The sequence below is a fragment of the Monodelphis domestica genome, chromosome 1, assembly GCF_027887165.1.
Source record: "Monodelphis domestica isolate mMonDom1 chromosome 1, mMonDom1.pri, whole genome shotgun sequence".
Taxonomy (NCBI): domain Eukaryota; kingdom Metazoa; phylum Chordata; class Mammalia; order Didelphimorphia; family Didelphidae; genus Monodelphis; species Monodelphis domestica.
Window position 1 is genome coordinate 706,931,044 of NC_077227.1, and position 23,779 is coordinate 706,954,822.

General features: G+C 53.7%; 2 protein-coding genes across 6 annotated transcripts in view; one reads left to right on the plus strand and one right to left on the minus strand.

Moving 5' to 3' along the window:
- CDH15 (cadherin 15) overlaps window positions 1-10,392 on the plus strand; it is a 35,259-nt gene extending 24,867 nt beyond the window's left edge. The window contains exons 6-14 of one of the 3 annotated variants that reach the window (XM_007477317.3): window positions 303-431; window positions 3,727-3,912; window positions 4,501-4,754; window positions 5,030-5,172; window positions 5,714-5,950; window positions 6,787-7,026; window positions 7,272-7,408; window positions 8,255-8,431; window positions 9,279-10,392. In XM_007477317.3, the coding sequence (XP_007477379.2) occupies window positions 303-431; window positions 3,727-3,912; window positions 4,501-4,754; window positions 5,030-5,172; window positions 5,714-5,950; window positions 6,787-7,026; window positions 7,272-7,408; window positions 8,255-8,431; window positions 9,279-9,479 (1,704 nt within the window). In that variant the 3' untranslated portion in view covers window positions 9,480-10,392. Of the gene's footprint in view, window positions 1-302; window positions 432-3,726; window positions 3,913-4,500; window positions 4,755-5,024; window positions 5,173-5,713; window positions 5,951-6,786; window positions 7,027-7,271; window positions 7,409-8,254; window positions 9,254-9,278 lie in introns of those variants that run through there. The other 2 variants (XM_007477316.3, XM_056810938.1) reach the window with 2 other exon arrangements.
- SLC22A31 (solute carrier family 22 member 31) lies at window positions 8,059-22,024 on the minus strand. 3 transcript variants are annotated; one of them, XM_007477313.2, is made up of 10 exons: window positions 21,594-22,024; window positions 19,045-19,148; window positions 18,708-18,862; window positions 17,471-17,639; window positions 14,979-15,121; window positions 14,252-14,360; window positions 13,299-13,513; window positions 12,082-12,193; window positions 11,012-11,451; window positions 8,059-8,338 (listed from the first exon to the last, which is right to left on the minus strand). In XM_007477313.2, the coding sequence occupies exons 1-10, from the start codon at window positions 21,969-21,971 to the stop codon at window positions 8,322-8,324; spliced, it is 1,842 nt and encodes a 613-aa protein (XP_007477375.1). In that variant the 5' UTR covers window positions 21,972-22,024; the 3' UTR covers window positions 8,059-8,321. The 3 variants fall into 3 exon arrangements, with proteins under 3 accessions (XP_007477375.1, XP_007477376.1, XP_007477377.1); XM_007477314.2 differs by having other exon boundaries at window positions 11,174-11,451; window positions 21,594-22,009; XM_007477315.2 differs by lacking the exons at window positions 13,299-13,513; window positions 14,252-14,360 and having other exon boundaries at window positions 21,594-22,008.
- Window positions 22,025-23,779: the final 1,755 nt, after the last annotated feature.

Consider the following 23,779-nt stretch of genomic DNA (forward strand, 5'->3'; position numbering starts at 1 on the left):
GGTGCTTGGAGGAGCCTGAAGCTTCCTGCTGCCTTCTCCATGCAGAATCTCATTACCTCTTGGGGTTGGCCCATGGTCTGGGGCACAGCTGGTTTTCAGAACCTGATCCTGATGCCCCAAGAATTCTCTCTCCCCCTCCTCATTCTGCAGCCCCAGCCAGCCCCCTGGTCCCCGAGGATGCCCTCTGGGCACCACTCAGGAGGATGGGTGAGCTGGTTTCCAGAGGGTTGATGCCCTTTTGCAGGTACCCAAGATAATGCCTTTATCTCTGGTCTCCCTCTGTTTCTTTCCCTCTCCCCAAGGTGGTCGGAGTATATAACCTGACGCTGCAGGTGGCCGACATGTCTGGGGAAGGGCTTACCAACACCGCCATCGCTGTCATCTACGTGGACGACATCAATGACAATGCCCCAGAGTTCACCAGCGAAGAGGTATTGCCCTTCCCTCTGCTCCTTGCCCCATCCCCACACCCACCCCAACTGGTCCACCGAGGGAATCTCAGTTCTTCTCTGCACCGAAAGCCAGCCTTGGGCTCAGCATCAGAGCCGCCTTCTTTCTGCTCCAGAAGACCTAAAACTATTTGGCTAGTGCTCATGGGTGGGACTTGCTTCATGGTTGAGGGCGATAGTCAATCAACAATTGCCAGGCATGTTACTAAGAGTGGCAGGGTCCAAGGAAGGGTAAATACAGCTCTGCAAGCAAGGAATTTATATTCTAATGTGGAGACAGCTTGTATCCCTGTGACTATATGATTTATACTATTATATATATATATATAAAACACAAGGAGGTCATAGAACAGAGGAGACCAGAACTTAGGTTGCTGGAGAAGGTGGTCAGCAGAGGCAGTAGAGCAGGTATCCCAGTGGCTAGGTTACTAAGCATGGAGTCAAGAAGTCTTGAGTTCAAATCCAGATTCAGTCACTAGCTGTGTAACCCTGGACAAGTAACTTAACTTTTCTTTTTAACCCTTACCTTCCATCTTAGAATCAATACTGTGGGAGGCAGCTGGGTAGCTCAGTAGATAGGGAGCCAGGCCCAGAGATGGGAGGTCCTGGGTTCAAATGTGACCTCAGACACTTCCTAGTTATGTGACCCTGGGCAAGTCACTTGACCCCCATTGTCTAACCCTTACCACTATTCTGCCTTAGAACCAATACACAGTATTGATTCCAATATGGAAGGTAAGGGGTTTTTTTTTTAAATCAATACTGTGTAAGGCCAAATTTCAACCCTGGACTTCCCATCTCTAGACCTGGCTCTCAATCCACTGAGCCACCCAGCTGCCCCTCAAGTCACCTAACTTCTGTTTGCCTCAGTTTCCTCAATGGTAAAATGGGGATAAAATCACATTTACCTTGCAAGACTGTTGTGAAGATCAAAGGAGATATTTGTAAAATGCTTAGTCCAGTGTGTGGTACATAGTAGGTGCTACAATAAATTCATTCACTTTTCTTTACAATAATGGAAAAAGTGATACTTGGTTATTTTGAAAGAAGATTCAGATAGAAGTGAGGAGGAAGAGCATTCTAGGTATGACAGTGCAAAGGTGGGAAAGGTAAGGTCATGGGTCAAGAACAGCAAGTTGGGGGCAGCTTGGTGTCTCAGTGGATTGCAAGCCAGGTCTAGATGGGAGGTCTTGGGTTCAAATCTGACCTCAGGCATTGCCTAGCTGTGTGATCCTGGGCAAGTCATTTAACCCCAATTGTATAACCCTTACCTCTCTTCTGCCCTGGAACCATTACTTAGTATAAATTCTAAGAGAGAAGGTAAAGGTTGGAAAAAAAAAAGAACAGCAGATTGCCTATTATCACTAGATCTAAGAGTAATTTATAAGAAGATGCAAAAGGTAGGAAAGAGCTAGTTTACAAGGTGCTTTAAATGCATCATAAAATTTACATTTGGTCCTAGAGACAATAGGTAGCCAGTCAGGTTTATAGAGCAGGGGAGTGACTAAGGACTTCCTTTCAACTAAGGAAAATCACATTGGCAGCTGTTGTGGGAGTATGGATTGGAAAGGGAAGAGTCTAAAGGCAGGACAAACAAAATGGAAGCCATTTGGGATAGAGTGGGAGTCGGGAGAGGAGAATGGAGGGGCCCTATTGGTGAGAAATGAGAGAGAGAAGTGAGACAAGGTTAGGCAAATGATTGGATATGTGTAGGAAGAGTAAGGAATTTGGAGTTGTGAACTTGGAGGACCTGAAAGATGGCGGCACCCTTGATGGTGACAGGATAGGATTTAAGTATAAAAGTCATGAAGTCTGCTTTGGACACAGAAGGTTCGAGTTCCTCCTGGGTCTTCTAGTTTGAAATGTCTATTTAAACCAGAAGAAAACATGATTGATCACTTGTTTCTATGGGTAAAGGATCTGGGGTTCTGGTTTTTGAAAGATTACTACAAAAGTGAAGAATATGGAAATAGCTGTTGATAACCCAGTGGAGTTGCTTGTTGGCTTCAGGAGCGGGCAGGGAAGAGGGGAGGGAGACGACAAGAATCATGGAACTATGGGAAAAAAATAAAATAAATAAAAATGCTATGCCTATTTGGCGGCTGATGATGCAAGACTGGAACTCAGCAGAGAGAGAGGCTCACAGGGCTAGTTGTAGACCTCCCAGGGTCATCCTAGGAATGATAAGAGCAGCTCCTGGTCACTTGGACCATAAAGGCTCACAAAGCATTTCCCTCAAAACAACTCCATGAGGTAGGTAGTGAGTGCAGTTATTATAGATAGTATATAAGTATATTTTATGTATGTTATTATATATGTATATTACATAGATAATCCCCATTTGTATAAGGAAATTGAAGTCTTAGAGAGGGTGACTTCCCCAAGATCATGCTGCTTTAAGGCAAAATCCAATTTTGCCTCTAGAGTGACAGAGTTGTATGCCTGTGTTAGGGACTGTGACAGAGGGAAGAGAAGTCACAGCAGTCTCTGTTTTGGTCTGATTGGAGAGATAAGGCACACACAGGAAAATCAGAGAGCAGAAGAAGGCAGAGGACAATCTTGGTGTAAATTGTCTAGAATTACTCGAAGCCCTCCCAGAGTTTGGAGGAGGAAGAGTTATGGATGGTTGGCCAGAGTAGTCAGGGGATACTTCTCAGAGAAGGTGTTGGATAATAAATAGGGCACCAGGCAGCTGGGTTGCTCAGTGGATAGAGAGCCAGGACTAGGTTTAGATCTGGCCTCACACTTCCTAGCTGTGTGACCCTGGGCAAGTCATTTAACCCCAATTGCCTAGCACTTACAGCTGTTCTGCCTTGGAACTGATAGTCAGTGTCCATTCCAAGACTGATGGTAAGGGTTCCAAAAGAAAAGAGTAAAAGAAATGAGACAGATGGAAGGGAACAGAGAGAAATCAGCTTGACTAGAAAGAGAAAGAGAGATGAAATAATTATATTGTGTGTATATACAAAGGCCTTTTTGGATGAATTTTTGGAAGAAATTTTCTTTTCCTTTCCAGATGAGACCAGGCAGGACTAGTTTGAGTTATTAATGTATGCTATAGGTCTTTGATATTTATATTTCTCATATGTTTAAGTAATAAAATCCCTGTCCTATGGTAGGAATGTTTGGGGGGTCCATACCTAGAGGCTGGGATGGAGAGGAATTGCCCATAGCTCCTGAAGTCCTGGAGGGATCAGATCCATCAATGCAACTGTCCTCACATTCCAGTCTCCTATTCTTCCTGGGGTGTGACTGGGCTTTGTGGCATCTCTCTCAGTTCTCCATGAAAGCCAACGAGGCCTTCGGTGGCATAGATGTGGGGAGGCTCGAAGTTCAGGACAAGGATCTTCCTGGCTCTCCCAACTGGGTGGCCAAGTTCACCATTCTGGAAGGAGACCCCGATGGGCAGTTTGCTATTCGTACAGACCCCAAGACCAACGATGGTATCCTGTCTGTGGTGAAGGTGAGCATGATAGTGCCATGTTCAGGCAGGTGGTGGATGGACAATCAGTCTTGCCTCATTTCACAGCCAAGAAAATGAAGGCTAGGAAAGATCACTTGTTGGGTTGCATCCAGAGTCAACTTTAGGACTTGGACTCCTTTCCTGGAGCGGTCTCATCGTCACTATCCCTAGGAAACCTACTCTTCATCCCAGCAGACTATCATGCATGCCAATTATTCCATGAGCATTTATTAAGCACCTACTATGCACCAGGCACTGGGGATACAAAAGCTGGCCCCCAGGAGTATATAAAGTGGCATGCCAGAAGATGGATTGAGGGAATTGGGTGTGGAGGGGGCAGAGAACATAGCTATCTCCATCCCAGAGCCTGCAGCTTCTGTATTTTGAGACCAGGGTTTAGGTTTTGGTTTTTCTCATTCAGATCTGTTAATGCTTTACGGGGGGGAGGAGGGGTGGCCCTAGATAAAACCCAGGGCTCCTAAATGTGTGCCCAGAAATCATGATTATTTGGGGGAGGAGAGTGAGGGGGGAAGGGGAAGGGGAAGGAAGCTTTTGATGTCAGCAGCTCAGTCTCTTTGGTTCCCATAGCCCTTGGACCATGAGAGCAGAGAGCATTACCAGCTTCGGGTGTCAGTGCAGAATGATGCCCCCCTGCAAGGGAGTGCCCCAAAAGCGGCTCGAGGCTTAGCCACAGTGACTGTGGAGGTACAGGATGTGAATGAACCGCCCATCTTCTATACCAACCCTCTTCGAGCCAGTGTGGCCGAGGGCGCTGCTCCTGGGACTGAAGTCACCACCTTCTTCGCCCGAGACCCAGACACCCAGCAACATCAGCAGCTCAGGTGAGAGCCAAGGAGGTCTCAGCTCTAACCATCAAACTTCTTCGGGGTTCCAAATTTGCAGAGACCTGCTGCAGTCTGGGAAAGAGGCAGAAGGTTCCTGTCCAGTGGCCTGATGGGTAGAATCTATAGTCCAGCCACAGTACTGCTCCACAAAGCATTTGTCTGGACATGCATGCACAGAAATGCACCAAAGTTTACGTTGACATGTGTGATTAAGCCTGCTTAGTGTAAGTCCATGTCCACTAACACCCGACCCTTCCCCTCCCTTACCTCAGTTACTTCAAAGACTATGACCCTGAGGACTGGCTTCGAGTGGACCGTGCCACTGGTCGGATCCAGACGAAGCGAGCTATCAACCCAGCCTCACCCTTCCTCAAAGATGGCTGGTACAGAGCCATCATACTGGCCAGTGATGACGGTGAGGGGATGGTGGATGGGGAAGTGGCACCATGGAGATCCCCTACCCCATGGAAACCATAGGCTTCAGGGGCAATGTACAGAGACCATCCTTGCTGGCCACAGCCATGACTACATACGTGTTCCTAAGTACACAGGCCTGAATTTGGGGTGAGAGTATAGAATGTCTCAGGGTCTAAGGGTCCCACATCTAAGACTTGGTGTTCCAATTTGGATTCATTGCTGCCCTTTGGGGGGCTCATGGACTATGAGAGCTAGAAGGGATTTTCTAGTGTTATGTAGTTGAGTTTCTTCCTGATGTGTTTTGCTGTGAGACCAGACTCCCTCCTAAACAAAAATGCCCTCTCCACCAGCCAGCATGAGTAGGGGGTGCTTGAAAGTCACTGCCCCCAGGAAAAGTCGATTCCTCCAACCCCTTCTCCACATAGCAACTCCACTGTAGCCTACAACTGTGTCCTGTGCCCAAAATCAGACAAAGGTCTAATTGGGGCAGTCAATAGGTCCAAAAATGATGTGTAGCCTCCCCCTTCTTATATCCCCAGCATCCCCAGCTCGCACAGCCACGGGCACCCTCTCCATAGAGATTCTGGAGGTCAATGACCATGCCCCACTCCTGGCCTCGCCCACCGGTACCATATGCAGTGACCCTGGCCAGGGGTCTGGCCTCATCATCGGTGCTATGGATGAGGATTTGCCTCCTCATGGAGCCCCCTTCCACTTCCAACTGAGCCCTGGTTCCCCAGAACTGACAAGAAACTGGAGCATCAGCCAGCTCAATGGTAGGAACCCAACCCTCTTCCTAAAGTGTAGCCTAAGAGTTCAGAAGCCCAGATGCTACAGGGCATGGGGGTGGGGCCGGGGGAGGAATTGGAGGCAAAGTGGCTGTATAACAGGACTTGGGATCAGTAATGGGTGGGTTCGAATCCTACCTCAAACACTTATTAGCTGTGTGACCTCAGTGAATGACAACCTCCCTGAGCCTCAGCGTCCTCACCCAGAAAATGGAACTAAAATAGTACCTGACTCCTGGGCTTGCTAGAATGAACCACTTGTAGAAAGCACCTTGCAAAACGCTAAGGGCTCTATGTTAGCTGCTATATTGAGCAGCGCCCAGTGGAGACGCACCAGGAACTGGTAGACTGATGGTGATTATCCTTCATTCTCCATAGACCGATGAAGGAAAAGTATTTACCCAAGGTAACCCAGTTAAGCAGTTTGGCAAGCTGAGACTAGAACCCAGGTCTCCCGACCCAGCGCGATGCTCTGACTTAAAGGAGGGTGAGAGAGGGGATAGGGACAGACAGGAAGGAGCTCAGAGGCCTGAGGATGGGGACTGTGTGACAGAAAGAAGAGGACGGGGCAGCGAAGGGAGCACAGTGGCTAGAAGCCAGAAGGAGCGCGGCTGAAATCTGGCCCCATAGACTTCCTAGCTGGGTGCCACGGGCAAGTCGCGGCCCCAATTGCCCTGCTCTTGCCTTTCTTCTCAACATTGATAGAAAGAAGGGGGGCGGGGCGGGGCGGGGCGGGAGGAAGAGGCAAGAGTTGTGGGGCCGCGGCAGGGGCAGGATGGGGAGTTCTCTCGAGACCCTCCTCCTAAAGCCTCATCTCCTCGCAGTGACTCACGCCTGGTTACGCCTGCGGACGGAGGCTCCGGAGGGTCTGTACAGTCTGGCCCTCCTGCTCCAAGACTCGGGGCAGCCCCCGCAGCAGCTAGAACAGCTGCTCAATGTGACCGTGTGCCGTTGTGGGGAGGCCGGAGTCTGCGCTCCCGGGACGGCTGCCCTTCTGGCTGGGGGGGCAGGCATCAGCCTGGTGGCCCTGGTCATCGTCCTCGCCAGCGTCATCCTTCTCCTCCGTAAGTTCTCTTTCCCCACCTCTGCCCGCCCCCGCCCCCCTCCTCTCCTCTCGCTTAGGGTCCCAGCCTAACCCTCCCCAACTCCTCCCAGAGAGTCCTGGGTGGCCCGGACACGCCCACACCCACACACACACCTTGCAGAATCCTAGGGCATCCCGTTTACCCGGAGAACTCCAGCCCCTCTTTAGGGCCCGGCGCCTGCTCTTCCCCTCCATACCCATGGGAGCTTCTTCCCCTGGGGACAGTGCTCGTATTGCTGGTGGCCATCTTTGAGCGCTTTCGCCAGCGAGTCCGGGAGAAGGGGCTGCTGGACGGGCTGCAGGACGATGTTCGGGACAATATCCTCAACTATGATGAGCAGGGAGGCGGAGAGGAAGACCAGGTGAGGGGCGGGCCGCGGAAGGTGGGAGGGAGGAAGGGAGACCACCAGGGCCGGGCGGGGAAGGAGGAAGTGACAGCCGGGGAGAGGGAGGACCAAGAGACAGGTAGAAGGCGGGAAGAGCCATCAAGCTGGACCAGAGGAGGGGCAGGGTCCCCGGACAAAGGCGGAAGACGTAGATAGACTGAGCTGGGCTTTGTCCCGAGACCCCACGCTGATGGACTGGAAGAGGCCCGATGCCGAAAGATTTCCAAGCTCCGAACACTGAGGCAGCACCTTCGGGTTGGCCAGCACTGTCCACGTTCTCTCCTTTGAGGATGTATAATCAATCCATCCTCCATATGTGAGGGCCGAACTCTAGAGAGCTCCCAGCCAGAACCGTCCTGGCTGAGCCTCTTAGCCCAGCTGGGGTCACACCTTCTCCCCTGGCTCACCGGGGAATGTGCTGAGACTCGGGCATTGCCACAAAGAAGGGAGCCGGGCTGCGAAGGCCACTGGAAGGGTACCAAGACCTCAGGCCCTGCCGCCACAGTATCAGTGCCCAAAGTCCCGCCCGTAATGGGAAACCCTCCAGTACTTCCCAGCACGTAGAACGGGAAGGGGCGTAGATGCCTCCCTGGCAGGTGAGGAAATGAACACACCCAGAGACGAGGTCTGAGAGGCCGCAGAAGTGCCATTTAATTTGTCCAGGACTGGGATCCTGTTTGGGGGTTATCGAGGTTGGACTCCTCCTTGCCATCCATCTCGAGTCCCGGAAATGGGGAGGGGGGGAGGGAGGGAGCAGCTCTGGTGGGGCCAGGAAAAGGGGAGGAGGATGCTTAAATTGTGGTCATCGGTCCCCTGCTCCAGGACGCCTATGACATAAACCAGCTTCGCCATCCCGTCTCCACCGTGGAGCTGGTGCCTCAGACCTCGTTCAGGGGAAGACAGCCTCTGCGGAAGGATACGCCCTATCACCGGGTACCTCCACAGCCCTCCCGGGCCCTGCCCACCAGCCCCTCGGACATTGCTGACTTCATCAGTGATGTAAGTGTTCCCCGGGAGAAGATGGAGCCTCTGTTCTGGGCACCCTGGGACTCTCACCTCCCATGGTCTCTCCCAACTCTTCTGACTCCAGTCCTCAGCTTCACCCAAAGGCAAGGCAATGAAAAGGGGAAAACCCCTTTCTTTGGGGGCAGTTTGGCATGGGCTTGCCCAAGCCCCTGGCCAGAGTTTCCCAACACCCCCCTTTTCCCAAAAGCAAGAAACTGTCCCTTTCCCACCCCTCCTTTAAGGTGTTTGCACAAAACAATGTGTGTTTCAGGGGGTCATATAGGCCTTCTCTGATGGCTAATCCTCATGGCTCCTGTGACCACTGCCTCAGTTTCCTCAGGACTTCCCATCCCAATCCAGCTGATGAGCTTCTATTCTCTGAGCAAACAGGATGCAACCAGATAGATAAAAGCCAAACAGTGCATGATGTCCAAATCACTCCCTTTCAGCTGTCAGATAGACCATTTTCTTGTTCTTCTTGTTCTCAAAGTGCTGTCTAGGGACCTCGAAGGGTCCCCAAGACCTCTTCAAAGGGCCTGCAGGGTCCAACCTATTTTCATTACAATCCTAAAATGCTCTCCTTTCTGATCCAGTGAATATCAGTGGATTAACCCACATAAACAAAACTCAGTCATTTTTAAGAGCAGAAAGGGATGCCGAGACCAAGAAGGTCAAGGACTTCCATGCCGCTCCTGATCTTTTGGCTACATCTCTCCCTTCCTCATTTTTCCAGTCCCTTGGCATGTGGCCCTGGCACACCCACAGAGCTACAACGTTGAGACATTAGTTTGTGTTTAGAGTTCAGCTGAAGCCTAGCCTCCCTGTCCCACTGTGTCCCCAGGGTCTGGAAGCCGCCGACAACGACCCCAGTGTCCCACCCTACGACACGGCGCTCATCTATGACTACGAGGGGGAAGGCTCTCTGGCAGGAACACTCAGCTCCATCCTTTCCAGCTTGGGAGATGAGGACCAGGACTATGATTACCTCAGGGACTGGGGTCCCAGATTCACCCGGCTGGCAGACATGTACGGGCAGCACTGAACGGTGGGGGGCACTTGGGGGTCAGAGCAGGGGAGAGAGGGCTGAAAGAGTCCTTCCCCAGTGGGAAGGGGGGCTGGTGAGAACAGAGATGAAAAAGAAGGACTGTAGCTGTAAGGCTCAGCATGTTCCCTTTCTGGGGGCTCAGACATTCCGGAGGCTGAGGGGCTCTCCACCCTCCATCAATCCCAGGGGGCTTACTGAGAGCAAGAGGAACTCTCCCCACTGCTCTCTCCCTGGTTAGCCCTAGGAGGGGCACTCTAGACAAGGCACAGAACAGTGAGGAAAAAGCAAGCTGCACGTTATCCTGTGGCCTCCTTGGGACCCAGCCAGAGGGTGTGCTCTCCAGAGGAAGCCTGTTACCTCCCAGAACCTCACCCTAATGCTTCAGAGAAGACCCAGAGAGGGACCAGGAGTCCAACCAGCCCCTTTATGAGAAAGTCAAGGTCCAATTCCAAGATCCAGGCATTTTGAAGCATCAGATCAGACTCGCCTTATTCTTAAAAGGTCTGGGGTGCCATATGGTCTCCCTCGTGCTCCAGAGGAAGCAAAAGCTTTATGGTGCTATTGGGTCAGATGCCTTAGCCACAATGGGACAGGAGGTATCCAAAAGTCAAGCAAAAAGATGAAAATTCAGGGACTAAGTTACATCCCTTGAATGGGGAAGTACCAAACTGAGCTGAGCCAAGCTGGGCCTCAGAGAGGGGTCCTGCCCAGCCCAGGAGGCTCAGTGATGCCCTCCCTCCTCTCTAGCTCCCAGGCCTGGCTCAGACCTTTCTGCCAAATCCTCCCAACAACCAACACCTCTACCACTACCCGGTGTTTGCCCTGCTCTGTTGCAATGTGTTTTGTACAAAATGAATTAACTGGATGATGCAGTTTGAATTAAAAAAAAAAAACACCTCAGAGACATTTCTACACTGGGGTCTGGATCTTCTGGAACAAGACTGCCGGGGTCTTTCTGGGCACCAATGGCCAAGCTCACGCTCACTGACTTCCCCCTGAAACACCACTGGGGCAAGGGGAGAAAGGAAGGGGGTCTCAGAAAGTCTAGAGACGGCGTGGGAGAGGAGAACACAGAGGGTCCTTCCAGGGGCCAAACCAGAGAAGACAGAGTGATTTTCTATAGCAGGAGGAGAGAGATCAGCCAGGGCCATCCCAGACCAAGCCAGAAAGAAAACTCTTCTTGCTGGAGGCTGAGGGTTTCAGAGACCATCCCAGGGTGCCAGGAGGGTGGCCAGCAGGAGCAGTATTTGTCTGCCTCATAGAGAAAGAAAGCTTAACGGGTCCAGAATTCGGGGGCCAGATACGCTGGGAATCTCTGCCCTACCCCACAGAGCTCGGAGGTTTCCAGGGGTTCAGACTGCCCCCCAGAATCATTCTTTTCCTCCCCATCCAGAAAACTGGTGACCAAGAGAACAGTCAGAGCTCAGACTCGTTCTCCCTAACCCTAGAAGGCAATAGTAGCAAAGTGCCATCCAGTTTCCCAAGCCCTCCCTCCCCAGTGCAGTAAGAACGGCATTAAAGGTGGTTACCGTGGGCGTCCTCCTGTAGTTCAGCCATGAACAGCGGCTCCTGGGTGGCCTGGGACTCTGTCTCCCAGTGATCCCTGGGGTGCAGAGGCCCCTGGCCCCCGGCCCTCTGGGGAGGGACCACTGCGCAGGAGTTTCGCTGACATACGTAGTGGGTCTGCTTACGGGAGGGCAGGAGCAGTGGGGCACGATGGTCCTGGGGGTGGCGCCAGCGGGGCAGGAAGAGTGGGGGGTACCACCAGCCCTCAGCATCCTCCAGGGACTCGGGGAGGGTCCGTCCCTGGCTCTCCGGTAGTAGGAGAATGCAGAGCATGGAGAGAACAGCGAAAGAGGCGAGCACCACGTGGTGGAGGAAGAAGCCGTGGTGGTTGGAGATGCTCATGACCGGAGTGGCCACTCGGCCCAGGAACCCGGCTGCCATGATGAGACCCAGGCCAGCTCCTCTGAAGGAAATGGAGGCCAAGACAGAGGTCAGCTCAGAGGGTGCCCCCCCCCTGACAGAAACACCGAAGGCAAGGCTGGGAGTGAGGGGGCCCCATGGCCAAAGTTTCTGCCTTTCGGCTAGAAATGTGAAGGCCTGGGGGGAAATCTGAAAAAATATGGAAAAGTGGCTCCTGTTTCTCCCTTCCTCCACTTCCCCTAAAATAAGGGGAAAGGGGGAAAAATCTCTTTTCCTTCCAGGCGGGCTCTGCTCACCCCGGGCAAGACGGATTCACTGGAGGATGCCGTTTGAATTAAAAAAAAGACCACCTCAGAGACATTTCTATGTTGGGGTCTGGATCTTCTGGATCCCAGACATCAAGACTATTTGGGACAGATCAGACCCTTCCCTGGTCCAGGGTAAACACCTGGGCAGGTTCCAAGCCTCCACCTTGTCCCATCCCAGGGGTTTGGGCACCAGACAGACCCCCAGGGAGACAGCAAAGCTAGAAGGTGGGGTGGGATCCTGGGGAGCCGGCGGGGGGTGCACAGCCAAGTGGGGAGGAGGACGGGCTCTGCTCAGAACTCGGGGGTGTCCCAGGGCAGCCCCCAATCCCAGCTCTCCTCCACCCCGAGTGGGAGGCAAGGCTTACCTGATCACAGTGGGGAGGATCTCGCCAGCAAAGAGGATGCTGAGCACAGACATAGCCTGGGAAGCCAGGAGTCCCAGTCCAGAGAGAGCCACCACAGTCCAGACTGGCAGGTCTAGGAGGAAGCAAGAGGGGCCCATTGGCCTCTCACAGCCCTGGCTGACCCTCTGCTTATTTTTTTTTAACCTTACCTTGCAGCCTAGAATCAGTAGAAATGATCGATTCCAAGGCAGAAGAGCAGTAAGGGTTAGCCTACTAGGGTTAAGTGACCTGCCCAGGGTCACCCAGCTAGGAAGTGTCTGAGGTCAAATTTGAACCCAGGACCTCCCATCTCTAAGCCTGACTCTACCCACTGAGCTCCCGGCTTCCCCATAAATCATCTGCTTCTGCTGGATTCTCCGACCTCAGGGAGTGAGAGCCCCCAGAAAGCCCTCTTCCTTCCCCTTCTCTGGCTCAGGAGCTCTCTGTAGCCATGAGCCAACCTCTGCTCAGAGCCCCTGCTCCCAGCCTCAACTCCGTCTCCTCCAGGAAGTCTTCCCCAATTATCCCCAAATACCCCAGACTCCCCCCGCCCCCATCTGAACTCAGGTATCACTTGGAGTCAATGCCAGACGAGCATCAGTTTGGAGCTGAGAGAGCCCTTAGAGGTCCTCTTGTCCAGCCCAATCCCCTTAGAGATGGAAAAAAAAAACCTAGAAATGTGATAGCTAGCATTTATATTGCGCTTCAAGGTTTACAGAAGACCCCATCTATGTTATCCCATTTGATCTTCACAAGTCTGGGAGGCAAATGCCATTATTATGCCCATTTTACAGAGAAGGAAACTGAGGCAGGGAGCAAGTGACTTGCCCAGGACCACAAAACTAGCTAGGTGTCAGAATCTGGATTTGAACTCAGGGCTTCCTACCTCCAAGTTCAGCACTCTATCCACTACCCAGCTAGTGCAAGGTTACCCCAGCATTCTTGCCCCCTGTGCAGCACCCTTTGTGGGACATCACGCCGCTCCCCTGCTATTTCATTTATGCCCTCTAAATTCTTCAGCTAGCCTGAAAACCCCACAAGGGCCAGAAGCCAGGGGGAAGGAAGCTGCCCTGGGAGGGGTTCTGGGCTAGCCTGGGACAAACTCCTCTCCCTGGGGGCAGATTCCTTCCAGGCTGGAGCCAGCACTGCCCGCTGGGCCCCCTGACCCACCACCCCAGCCCGGCTTCCTTTCCTCTTACATTGGCCGAGGGCGAGGAGGAGCAGGGAGGCCAGGCTGGTGAGGACGGTCCAGAGAAGCAGACTGGCCCGGCGGCCGCAGAACACAGCCAGGACGATCAGCGAGAGGCTGGCGGCTGCCTCCAGCCCGGCCAGCAAGAAGCAGGGCAGGTAGAAGTGGGGCAGGTACGGGGCCAGGTTCTGGGTGAAGTTATACTGGACGCCGTTCCCGAGCAAGCTGGAGAGGAGGGGACAGGACCGGAGACTCCCTGAGCCAGAGCCCAGGCTCTCTCCAAGGGTTCTTAACCTGGGCGTTATGGGTAGATCGCAGGATGGGAACAAAACGCCCCCTTTATCCCCCAACCCTTTGGTTTCCTCCGATCCTGGTACATCTAAAAGTATTCTTTTTTAAAAAACAAAACCTTTGCTTTCTGTCCTGGCATCAGTTCTAAGGCAGAAGGGGAGGCTGGGCAAAAAGGATTTACGTGCCTCAGCCCCGCGCCTTCCCAGAAGCCGTCCTTGTGTTCCAGCCGGCACCGAGCTCTCCCTTGTCGGTGTGGCCAGCACACGCAAAAGCTTCCTAATGGCCCATCCGACCCGTGTGGGAACGGGCAAGCCTTCGCCTGAAGACCTCCAGGGGAAGGGGGTCGCTGCCGCCCCAGACAGCCCTTCCTCTTGGGGATGGTCCCCACTGCCTATGCCGAACTTAAATGTGTGCCTTTGCGTCTCCTCCTCGGAGCGTCCAGGGGGAGAAGGGATAACACCGAGTCACCCCGTCACTGACAGGGAGGTGCCACAGAGGAGCTCAGAGGATGGGCATTCCCCTTTTACGGAAGAGATAGCCGAGGCCAAGAGAGGTGGCGACCCATAATACTATTGGAAGTGGCCACAGTGGCTCTTCTGACTGGCCCCCCCATCACCACACAGCCCAGCACGCTGCCTCCCCAGCTCCCTGCCTTGGATGGCAGCTCCTTACGTGGTGAAGGCCAGAATGAGGGTGTTTTTCCAGAGGAGCTCGGTGCTGAAGAGCTCGAAGATGGAGTGGTACTGGGTCAAGGACTTCCCCTCCGATAGCCTGTCTAACTCTTTGGGCAGAAGGAAAGGGAGGCGTTAACTGAGCCTGTTGGGGAAGAAAGGGTGATCGGATCCCATTGGGGAGGAGCCCTAGTGAAGCCTGAGGAGCAGATGCCCTCATGTCTCTGTGGAACGTCCAGGATTATTCCCCGGGGGGAAGAGAGTCCGAGTAACCTCCCCATCCCACCACCGTCTGCCTTCAGGATAAGAACGCGGGGCTCTGCTTCCTGGTCTCTAGCTCAGCTCCTCATGGCTGATGGGAGGCTGCCCTAATTCCTCCATCCTCCTTCCCCTGCCTCTGATCTCTGAGAACTCTTCCAGAAGTGCTCACCGCTCTGGACAGCCCAACTTCTCCCCTAATCTATCCCCTCCTGCTGCTCCTGTGTCCAGAGACAGGGACAGCCATGAGCTCAGAACCCCCACTTCCTAGCAGCTCCTCAGAGTAGGCACTTAATAAATGCTGTTAAATGATCTTCCTGTGCCTTCACCTGCCCATCTCCAGGAGCATCACATTGTAATTTCTGGATTTAATAATAATAAAAACTGTTAAATGGCATGGTGGGTAGATCACTGCACCTAAGAAGGGTGCAAAGGCTTGGAAATAGGAGATGGTAGAGGAAACAACTCACCTGCAGCCAGAGTGACATCCTCTGAGGTGGCATCTCCGGGGTTTTGGCAGACCCCTACCAAGTGCCACAGGACCTCCTTGGCTCTGCCTGGCTGCCGAGTGGCCACCAGCCATCGGGGGGACTCTGGGAACATGGAAGGAAATCTGCAAGTATGTGACATAAAGCAGGGAGTTTCATTCAAGTTCTGTCCAGCCTCTGTGCTCCTCAAGCTATTCCCATCCTCCTTTCAGAGGTCTCATGACCCACGCCAAAGCCACTGTTCCCTCCCCATCAGGGTCCCAAGATGATGTGAGAACTCCCAGCTCCCAACCCAGCTCAGACCCAGAAAGATTCTCTGCAGGAACCTTCATTCAGAAATAAGTTCACAGGAAGTAGCTAGGGGGCTCAGTGGATGGAGAGCCAGGCCTGGAGACAGGAGGTCCTTGATTCAAATCTGGTCTTAGACATTTCCTAACTGTGTCCCTGGGTGAGTCACTTAGCCCCCATTGCCTAGCCCTTACCACTCTTCTACCTTGGAACCAATCCACAGTATTGATTCTAAGAGGGAGGGTATGTGTTAGAAGAGGACAGGACAGGACAGGACAGGACAGGACAGGACAGGACAGGACAGGACAGGAAAAGAGAGGAGAGGAGAGAAGACAGGAGAGGACAGGAGAGGAGAGAAGACAGTAGAGGACAGGAGAGGACAGGAGAAGACAGGAGAGGAGAGGTCAGGAGAGGAGAAGAGAGGACAGGAGAGGAGAGGACAGGAGAAGACAGGAGAGGAGAACACAGGACAGGAGAGGAGAACACAGGACAGGAGAGAAAAGAAGACAGGAGAACACAGGAGAGAAGAGGACAGGAGAAGACAGGAGAGGAGAGAAGACAGGAGAGGAGAGGACAGGAGAGGAGAGGAGAAGACAGGACAGGAGAGGAGAGAAGACAGGAGAACACAGGAGAGGAGAGAAGACAGGAGAGGAGAGGAGAACACAGGACAGGAGAGGAGAACACAGGACAGGAGAGAAAAGAAGACAGGAGAACACAGGAGAGAAGAGGACAGGAGAAGACAGGAGAGGAGAGAAGACAGGAGAGGAGAGGACAGGAGAGGAGAGGAGAAGACAGGACAGGAGAGGAGAGAAGACAGGAGAACACAGGAGAGGAGAGAAGACAGGAGAGGAGAGGAGAACACAGGACAGGAGAGGAGAACACAGGACAGGAGAGAAAAGAAGACAGGAGAACACAGGAGAGAAGAGGACAGGAGAAGACAGGAGAGGAGAGAAGACAGGAGAGGAGAGGACAGGAGAGGAGAGGAGAAGACAGGACAGGAGAGGAGAGAAGACAGGAGAACACAGGAGAGGAGAGAAGACAGGAGAGGAGAGGAGAACACAGGACAGGAGAGGAGAACACAGGAAAGGAGAGGACAGGAGAGGAGAGAACAGGAAAAGACAGGAGAGGAGACAAGGCAGGAGAGGAGAGGAGAGGAGAACACAGGAGAGGAGAACACAGGAGAGGAGAGGAGAGGATAAAGGGAGTTTGGTTGAGGATGCAACCTGCTAGAAAGACAAGATGGGATGGAATGAAAGATCGACAGACATGGGTAAGGAGAAGAGGGTGGGAGATGATGTCAAGGCTCTTTCTTTGTCACCTGACTTCTCCCTTAATATCTCTTGGACGTCCCTGCTCCCAGAGACAGGGACAGTCATGATCTTTGAATTGCCAGTTCCTAGCAGCTTCTCAAATATAGTAATAAATGTTCAGTTGAAAACCTAAATGTTCTTCCTATGCTTTCACCTGCCCAAGTAGCCTTCTAGTCCCATCCCCATTAGATTTTCTCAGTAAAATAAGGGAGGTCCTCACCTGAGAGAGGGGAGAAAGAGAAGAGGCTTAAGAAAAGAAGAAAAGATTTGGAGAGACATTTGGGGAGAGATGATCGGGAATCAGTGAGAGTAGAAAAAGGACTGCCTTGCTGTAGTGAGGGCCCAGTTGAAGATGGCTGCCAAGAATTACTACTGTGCCCCACATTGACAAACTTGATTTCAGATCTTCCTGGCTCCAAGTCCAACACTATCCCCTTCCCCCCCAGCCCCAGTTGCCCACCAAAAGGTCACTTCCTTCTGGGGGGACAGGGAAAGGCTCTGTGGGAAAGGTGGCACCAGATGGGCCACTAAGGATGGGGAATGTTAGAAAGAGCATGGCACTGAGCTGGAAAGAAGGCAGCCCTGAGTTAGTCCTTCTGACCCTCAGGTTCCACATCTATAAAATGGGCATAGCAGCACTCCTAGCACCTACCTCGCAGGGCTATTAGGAGGAAAGTCCTATAGAAATGAGCGCTATTGTGATAACAGATGAGGAAATTAAGGCTCAGAAAGAGGAACCAACACGTTCAAAGACCAGATGACGAGCCTGGGACTGGGGCCAAGGTCTCGAGACTCCTCTTCCGGCAGCCTCCCCTGGCTCCAGTCCAGGACCTCCGTCTCTGCCCCCGCTCCCACAGCCCCCTGAAGGGCACTCACCCCCAGAGGAGCAGTAACAGGCCCAGGAGGAGGCTCACCAGCCCCTGTAGGAACCTCCAGTCTTTACAGATTGCCGCCAGCCCTGGCAATAGCATCGTCCCTGCCACGAAGAAGAGGCCAGCCACCATGGAGAACAGGAGGCGATGGTCAGCGTGGCAAAGCTCCAGCCCTGTGAGGATGGAAGAATGGGTGGATGGGGAGTCCACCCCGGGGAAAGCCACGGGGCAGGATGTAGGCACAGGCTGGCCTCCTGGGGAATCCACTTTGCCATTGCGCTTTGCTTCCTGAGCTTTCTGGCATCAAGAAGTGGGCCCCACTTAGCCCCAACACTCTCGCTCTCCCGGCCCCAGAGGGCTGACGTGCTGCTGTCTCTATTCCCGGAGGAGTCTTGCAACATCAGAGCCGGGAACACTCGCTCCTTTGGTGGGTAAACACGGGAGCTCCCTGGGCAAACAGGAGTGGCACTCCCACCCTCTCCTCATGCCAGAGAGCCCCAATTCCTCCTCCTTCCCCACCACCACTACAGCACGCTCTCCAGAGGAAGCCGCTTTCCCCCTTCACCTTCTGGCCTCTTTCCCTCTTACTCCCCCTGTGGCATCCCCTCCAGCAATGCCCGAACCAGTCCTGCCACCTCCCTCCTCGGGCATTTCTCTCAATTTAGCAGGTGCCTATCAAGAGCAGTCCTGAGGCTTCCACCTGACGTGTCCCCAAAGGGGAGGGGGCCGAAATTCCAGGGTCCTGGGCTCTAGAACCCCTGACCCCTCCGCCCAGACAGGGAAGGATCTAGTACCCAAAGGTACTAGATAACTCGCGTAGCTTTCTAGAGCACATGAGGCTGCCTCATGCTTCCCCTGCAGCACAGTGATGTGGTGACTTGCCCTTCCCTAGTGGAATGCAAGCCCCTTGAGGGTAAGCGCTTCTTCTTTGTCATGTTCATACCCCCAGAACCTAACATGACAGGTGCTTAGGAAATACTGTCTGATGTAGCAGAGAGGAGTTGGGAGACTTGAGTTCAAATCTGTCTCAGACAGCAGACCACCAATAAAGTAAGGTGTCTTCTGGCTCTGAATCTCTGATTCTGGGGTGTTTCTCATGTTGTGGATGGGGGAAGTAGGGTCCAAAATGGAGCTAGTGAGGACCAGGGATAAGCCTTGAACCCAGGTGTCCTGACCCCAGGTCTGATGGCCTGGCCACCACACAGGGGGACTCTCCAGAACCTCTGCTCCCTGATACTCACGGGCCACATAGAGGGAGAGGAAGGCGCCAGCCACTGTGGCCCCATAGAGCAGCCTGAGGGCCAGCAGCATGGAGTAGCTGATAGCCAGGGCCACAGCCGTTCCCAGCACCACAGCCAGAAGCAGGGAGGTTACCAAGATGGTTCGGCGGCCAAACCTGCAGCACAAAGGACAGTGAGAGAAGACGGCAGAAAAAGAGGGAGGTCCAGCCTTTGGAGGTGCCAGTTAAGTGAGTGCAGGCATAAGTCCTCGTGCCTGGCAGAGCTCAGAATGGGAGCTGCCACACAGGAGAGGCTGAGGGGCTGAGAGGAGAGAGGCATGGTGGCCCGGGACCCTTACCGGTCACAGGCTGAGCCCAGAGTCACACAACCCAGCAACCAGCCCAGAAGGTAACTCATCTGCTCCAGGGGCACCTTCCATTGGTCCTCACACACGAGATTCCACTGTAGGAAACAGAGGACCTGCCTGTCATGGTCCCCCTGTGACCAGGAGTTCCATTTCCCAGCCTCCCCTTGCCCAGACCCAGAGGCGATCCAAGCCGAGGCTAGACACATCTCTGCCACGTTTTCTCCAGTGGGCGAAGAATCACAAAGCCTCAGCGCTGGATAAAGAACCCAACAAACATCTAAAAGAACATCCCGAAGAGCTTCTTACAAAGGAAACAGCTGAAGTTGCATGCTTATAGTCACATAGGTGGACTGACTCAGTCCAAAGCCCTCTCCATTTATCCCAAATCAAGAGAGCCCATGCCCACCCCTAAACCACCTCTAGGGTTCTAGAGCCAAAAGAAGTCCTGAGTGTGAATCCTGCCTGTGCCAATTATTCCTTGGATGACCTGAGGCATTTCTCAGGGCTTCAGTGTCCTCATCTATAAAACAAGGGGGTTGAGCTAGAGCCTCCTCTGAGGTTCCTAAGGTTGTGATCCCCATTGTTCCCCAGTTCTGGAGACCAAGGTCAACCCCGGCATCTTGGCATCAGGTCCCAGGTCTCATCTGAGGGAACAGCCTAACTGTACCAAGCCAGGGGGTCTCCCAGCTAGGAGGCGGAGCACAGACCCCAGCACTGTCCAGTGCTATGACCTCCCAGTGGACCACAGGAATTAGGGGGCTCCTCCTACCCATCACTCAGGAGCAGTGACTTGAACCCTCCTGGAAAATTCCTGACTGCAACCCAGAAAAGAAGAGGTGGCTTTTGAGATTGGGAGCAGGGGCTGAGGAAGGGGAGGGAGTTTCCTGCATAGCCACCTCTAAGCGCCCAACCTTAGCAAACCACTGGCTGTCTCCAGGATGGGGCGTCCCTGGCACATCCTGAAAAGTAAGGGTTCTTTATCTTTTTCTGTATTAAAGAACTCTCAGGATGTTTGGGGAAGCCTATGAAGCCTTTCTCAGAATAAGGTTTTAAAATAAAGGAAAGAAATGCTAAATTTCAATTAGTTTAACAAAATAAAAAATGCATTTTCCCCATCCAAATTAAAAGGTTCTCCCCACCCATGAACCCCAGATGAAGAACCCCTGCTATTGAGGGCCCACCCCAATTATGATTATTCCTAGGTCAACTCAGGTCATATATTTCAAGATGGAGAGGACTGGGCAGCTACAAGTGCCAGGATTGGAGTCAGAAGGACCTGGTTCAAATTTGACCTCAGATACTTCCCCCTGTGTGACCCTGGTCAAGTCACTTAACCCCAGTTGCCTAACCCTTATGGCTATTCTGCCTTAGAATTGATTTTAAGACTGAAGGTAAGTGTTGAAGAAGAAGAAAAAGAGAGGGAGGGGGTAAGACGGGGGGGGGGGGGGGGGGGGGGGGGGAGGGGGGGAGGGAGAAAGAGAGAGAGGGGGGGGGGGAAGGGAGCTTGGAGATTCTTTAGTCCAATTCCAATGGTTTTCCAGAGGAGGCAGAGAATTTAAATAAACTGCGCAGGGCCACCCAGCTAATAAAGAGCAGAGGCTGAATTTCAATCCAGGTGCCAGAGCACCGCTCAATCCATCCCTCTCTGCCCTACCCAGAGGACATCTGGACTGAAGTCGCAGGGGCCTGGAGCCTCTGAGCCCCGCTCCAATTGGTCCTGCCCATTCCCCAGGAGGAAGAGGCCTGGCTTCCTTTGTCTGCCTCCGCTTTGCCCCCAGCCTCCATCTGGGCGCTGCTGGGCCAGAGGGATTGTCAAAGAAGGCAAGGCTTCGAAGGAGCCGCAGGTTTGAGGGAGTCCCCTAGGACCAGGTGGTTTTCCCAAACCAACCAGCCCTTCCCTTCTTCCCCTGCCCCCTCCCTGGACCCCCAAAGCTGTAGTCCCAAGTTTGAGGAAGTGGAAAAAGTAAGGGGGGAAGGAGGGAGGAAAGGGAAGAGGGAAGGGGGGGGGGAACAGCAGTGCTTGAGAACGGCCCCCTCCCAGCACAGAATCTGAGTTGGGGGCCCTGAGAGAGATCTCCTGAACAAGGGGCGTATCTACAATATCTCAACACCTGGTCATCTGGGGTCCACTGGAAAACTTGGAGTGAGGGGGAGTGCCTGAACCCCAGACTTTGGGTCAGCTCATAGGAGGTTTTTCCAGACATCCAAGAGCCTGTCGAATCCTCCCCCCTACCCCGAACCCCCAGCCGCCGGCCCTTCAAATACTGGCAGCCCACTGCCCCACACTCCAGCCCCGTCTCTACTCCCTCCAATGCGGGGCCTGGGCTCCGGGAGCAGCCCCACTGGGTTCAGGTTGAGTATCTATGGACTCTGGAGGACCCCTGGGCTGGTGCAGGGGGGAAAGGGTTTCTAAATTGGGAGCTAAGGAGCTGGGCGTCAATCCCCGCTTACTAACGGTCTGCCCCTGAGCAAGTCACTTCCCTTCGGCTTCCTCTGGTGCGGTCTAAGGGCGGCCTCAGTTTCCCCTCCGGGCTCCGCACCTGGGTGACGGGGCTGTTCAGCAGGCCGGCGACGGGCCGCGCGAAGTCCCAGCCGCGGGTGCAGGGCCCGGTGCCATTGGGCTCGGGGCCCGGACCAGGGTAGCGGAGCAACTGGCAGGGGCTCCAGCCGCGGGAGGGCGGCGGCAGGCGCGGGAGGCTGGCGTTGAGCAGCGCCGGGCCGGCCAGGGCGCGTAGCTCCGGCGGCAGCAGCGCCGGGTCGGGCCGGCAGTGGTGAGCAGGCGGCGCTGGGAACAGCAGCGCCTCGGAGCTCAGCGCCAGCGCCAGGGCCACGTTGGGCAGCCAGGAGGCGGCGGCCACGAGCCGGGACCCGCGGCCCCAGGAGCCTGGGGCGGGCAGCCCGCGCGTGTCCAAGTCCATGGCTCCGGGCAGAGAGAGCCAGGGCGGCCGGTCTCAGGTGCGCGGGCGGGGCTGGAGGCGGGGCAGGGGAGGGGCAGAAGGAGGGGCAGGGGGGAGGGCAGGAGTCCCTACACCCTATTCTGAGCCCTAGCTTTAAGGCGGCGCGAGCCTAGGTCTGGATGGCTGCTGGGACTTCCCGGAGGCTTGCCACTCCTCGCCTCACCCCCATCCCAAGTAGCAGCCCTCAGCCACCCAGAAGTCCCCGGGCGGGCTCCTGGCCCTTGGTGCTCCCCCTGGCGCCCTCGGAGGCCCTAGAGGCAGCTCCCAGGATGGCGGCCTTCCCGCTTCCAGGGGATCTCAGAAGAAAGAGCTGGCAGGGACCCTGAGGACATCTCCACTTGCCCTTTATCAGGGCAGGGAGGAGCTAAGAGTCAGCGAGAGCCTCGACTCGCCCGGCTCAGTCAGGATTCAAATTCGGGTCCTCTGGCTGGCCATGGATGGCTAGGACCAGAACTTTAGAGCTGGGCCGGCGCCCGGGAAAGGGTCTGGAGCGCCTGGTGGGCCAGGAAGAGCATTTGTCTGGACAAATTCGGGGAGGGCTTGTACTACCACATCTTGGGTTCCTCCCAACTCAGTCTCTTTGACCTTGGGGTCTCCTTTTTTGAAGGAGAAGCTTAGACCCAAAGGCAGGGGAATGACCTGCCCAAGGAAGAAAACAAGCATTTATTAAGCCCAACTGTGTGCCAGAACTGTGTGGAACGCTTTATAAGTATGATCTTATTTGAGACTCACAAAGACCCAAGGAGATAGGTGCTATCTATCATTATCCCATTTTATAGTTCAAACAACTGAGGAGACAGAAGTTCCTTCATAAGTATCAGAAGCTTGGATAGAGGGTCCAGCATGGAGCCAAGAGGACTCGTCTTCCTGAGTTCAAATTCAACCTCAGACACTTACTATGTGACCTTGGGCAAGTCACTTCACCCTGTTTGACTGTTCCCTCCTCTGTAAAATGAGTTGGAAAAGGAAAGCATCTTAGCCCAGAAAACTCCAAATGGGGTTACAAAAGAGTAGCACATGACTGAAATAAATAAATAACCCCATCTGAAGCTAAATTTGAACCCAGATCTTCCTGACTCCAGACCCAGTGTTCCACCACCCAGTTACCTCAAGACTGTCCAAGGCTAAACTCAGGAGAGGGAGAGGTTGCTGGGACTGGAGCCAAGAGGATAAGACCTGAGGAGAGTTCAAAAATCCAGCAAAAATGGCAAACCACTCTTCAGATAAATGGCGGAAGGGATTTTTGGTTGGGCACAGGTTAGACTAGATGGCCCTCGGGCATCCTTTCCAGCTCTGAGCTTCTGTGATTAGTGAGTCAAGTCCTAGTAAAAAGGGCACCAGATTTGGAACCAGAGGACTGCATTCTGCCACTTCTTACCTGTGGGACCTCCAGAAAGTTATTTAATATATCCGATTCAGCACCTCCATCCGGAAGGTGAGGGAACTCGACAAAAATGAGCTTCTCGGGTCCTTCTGGCTTCTAAGAATCAATCCATGATCCCACAGACCTACTTAGGGTGGGCAAGGGGGGGGGGGCTATAGAGAACCGACAGAAAGATAGTGAGACATCTTTACCCACCCTACCATGTCCTTTATCCTTGAGACACCCTCCCTGGGAGACAGGCAGGATATTTAGACATCAAGGGGGCTAAAGACATGGAACTATGAGGGATGGGAGAGGAGTCTGAGGTGGGGGGATCCAGAATGCTTAAGTTCTTGTCCTGGCTCTGCCACTGTCTTCGTGTGACCTTGTACAAGTCACTCTTCTT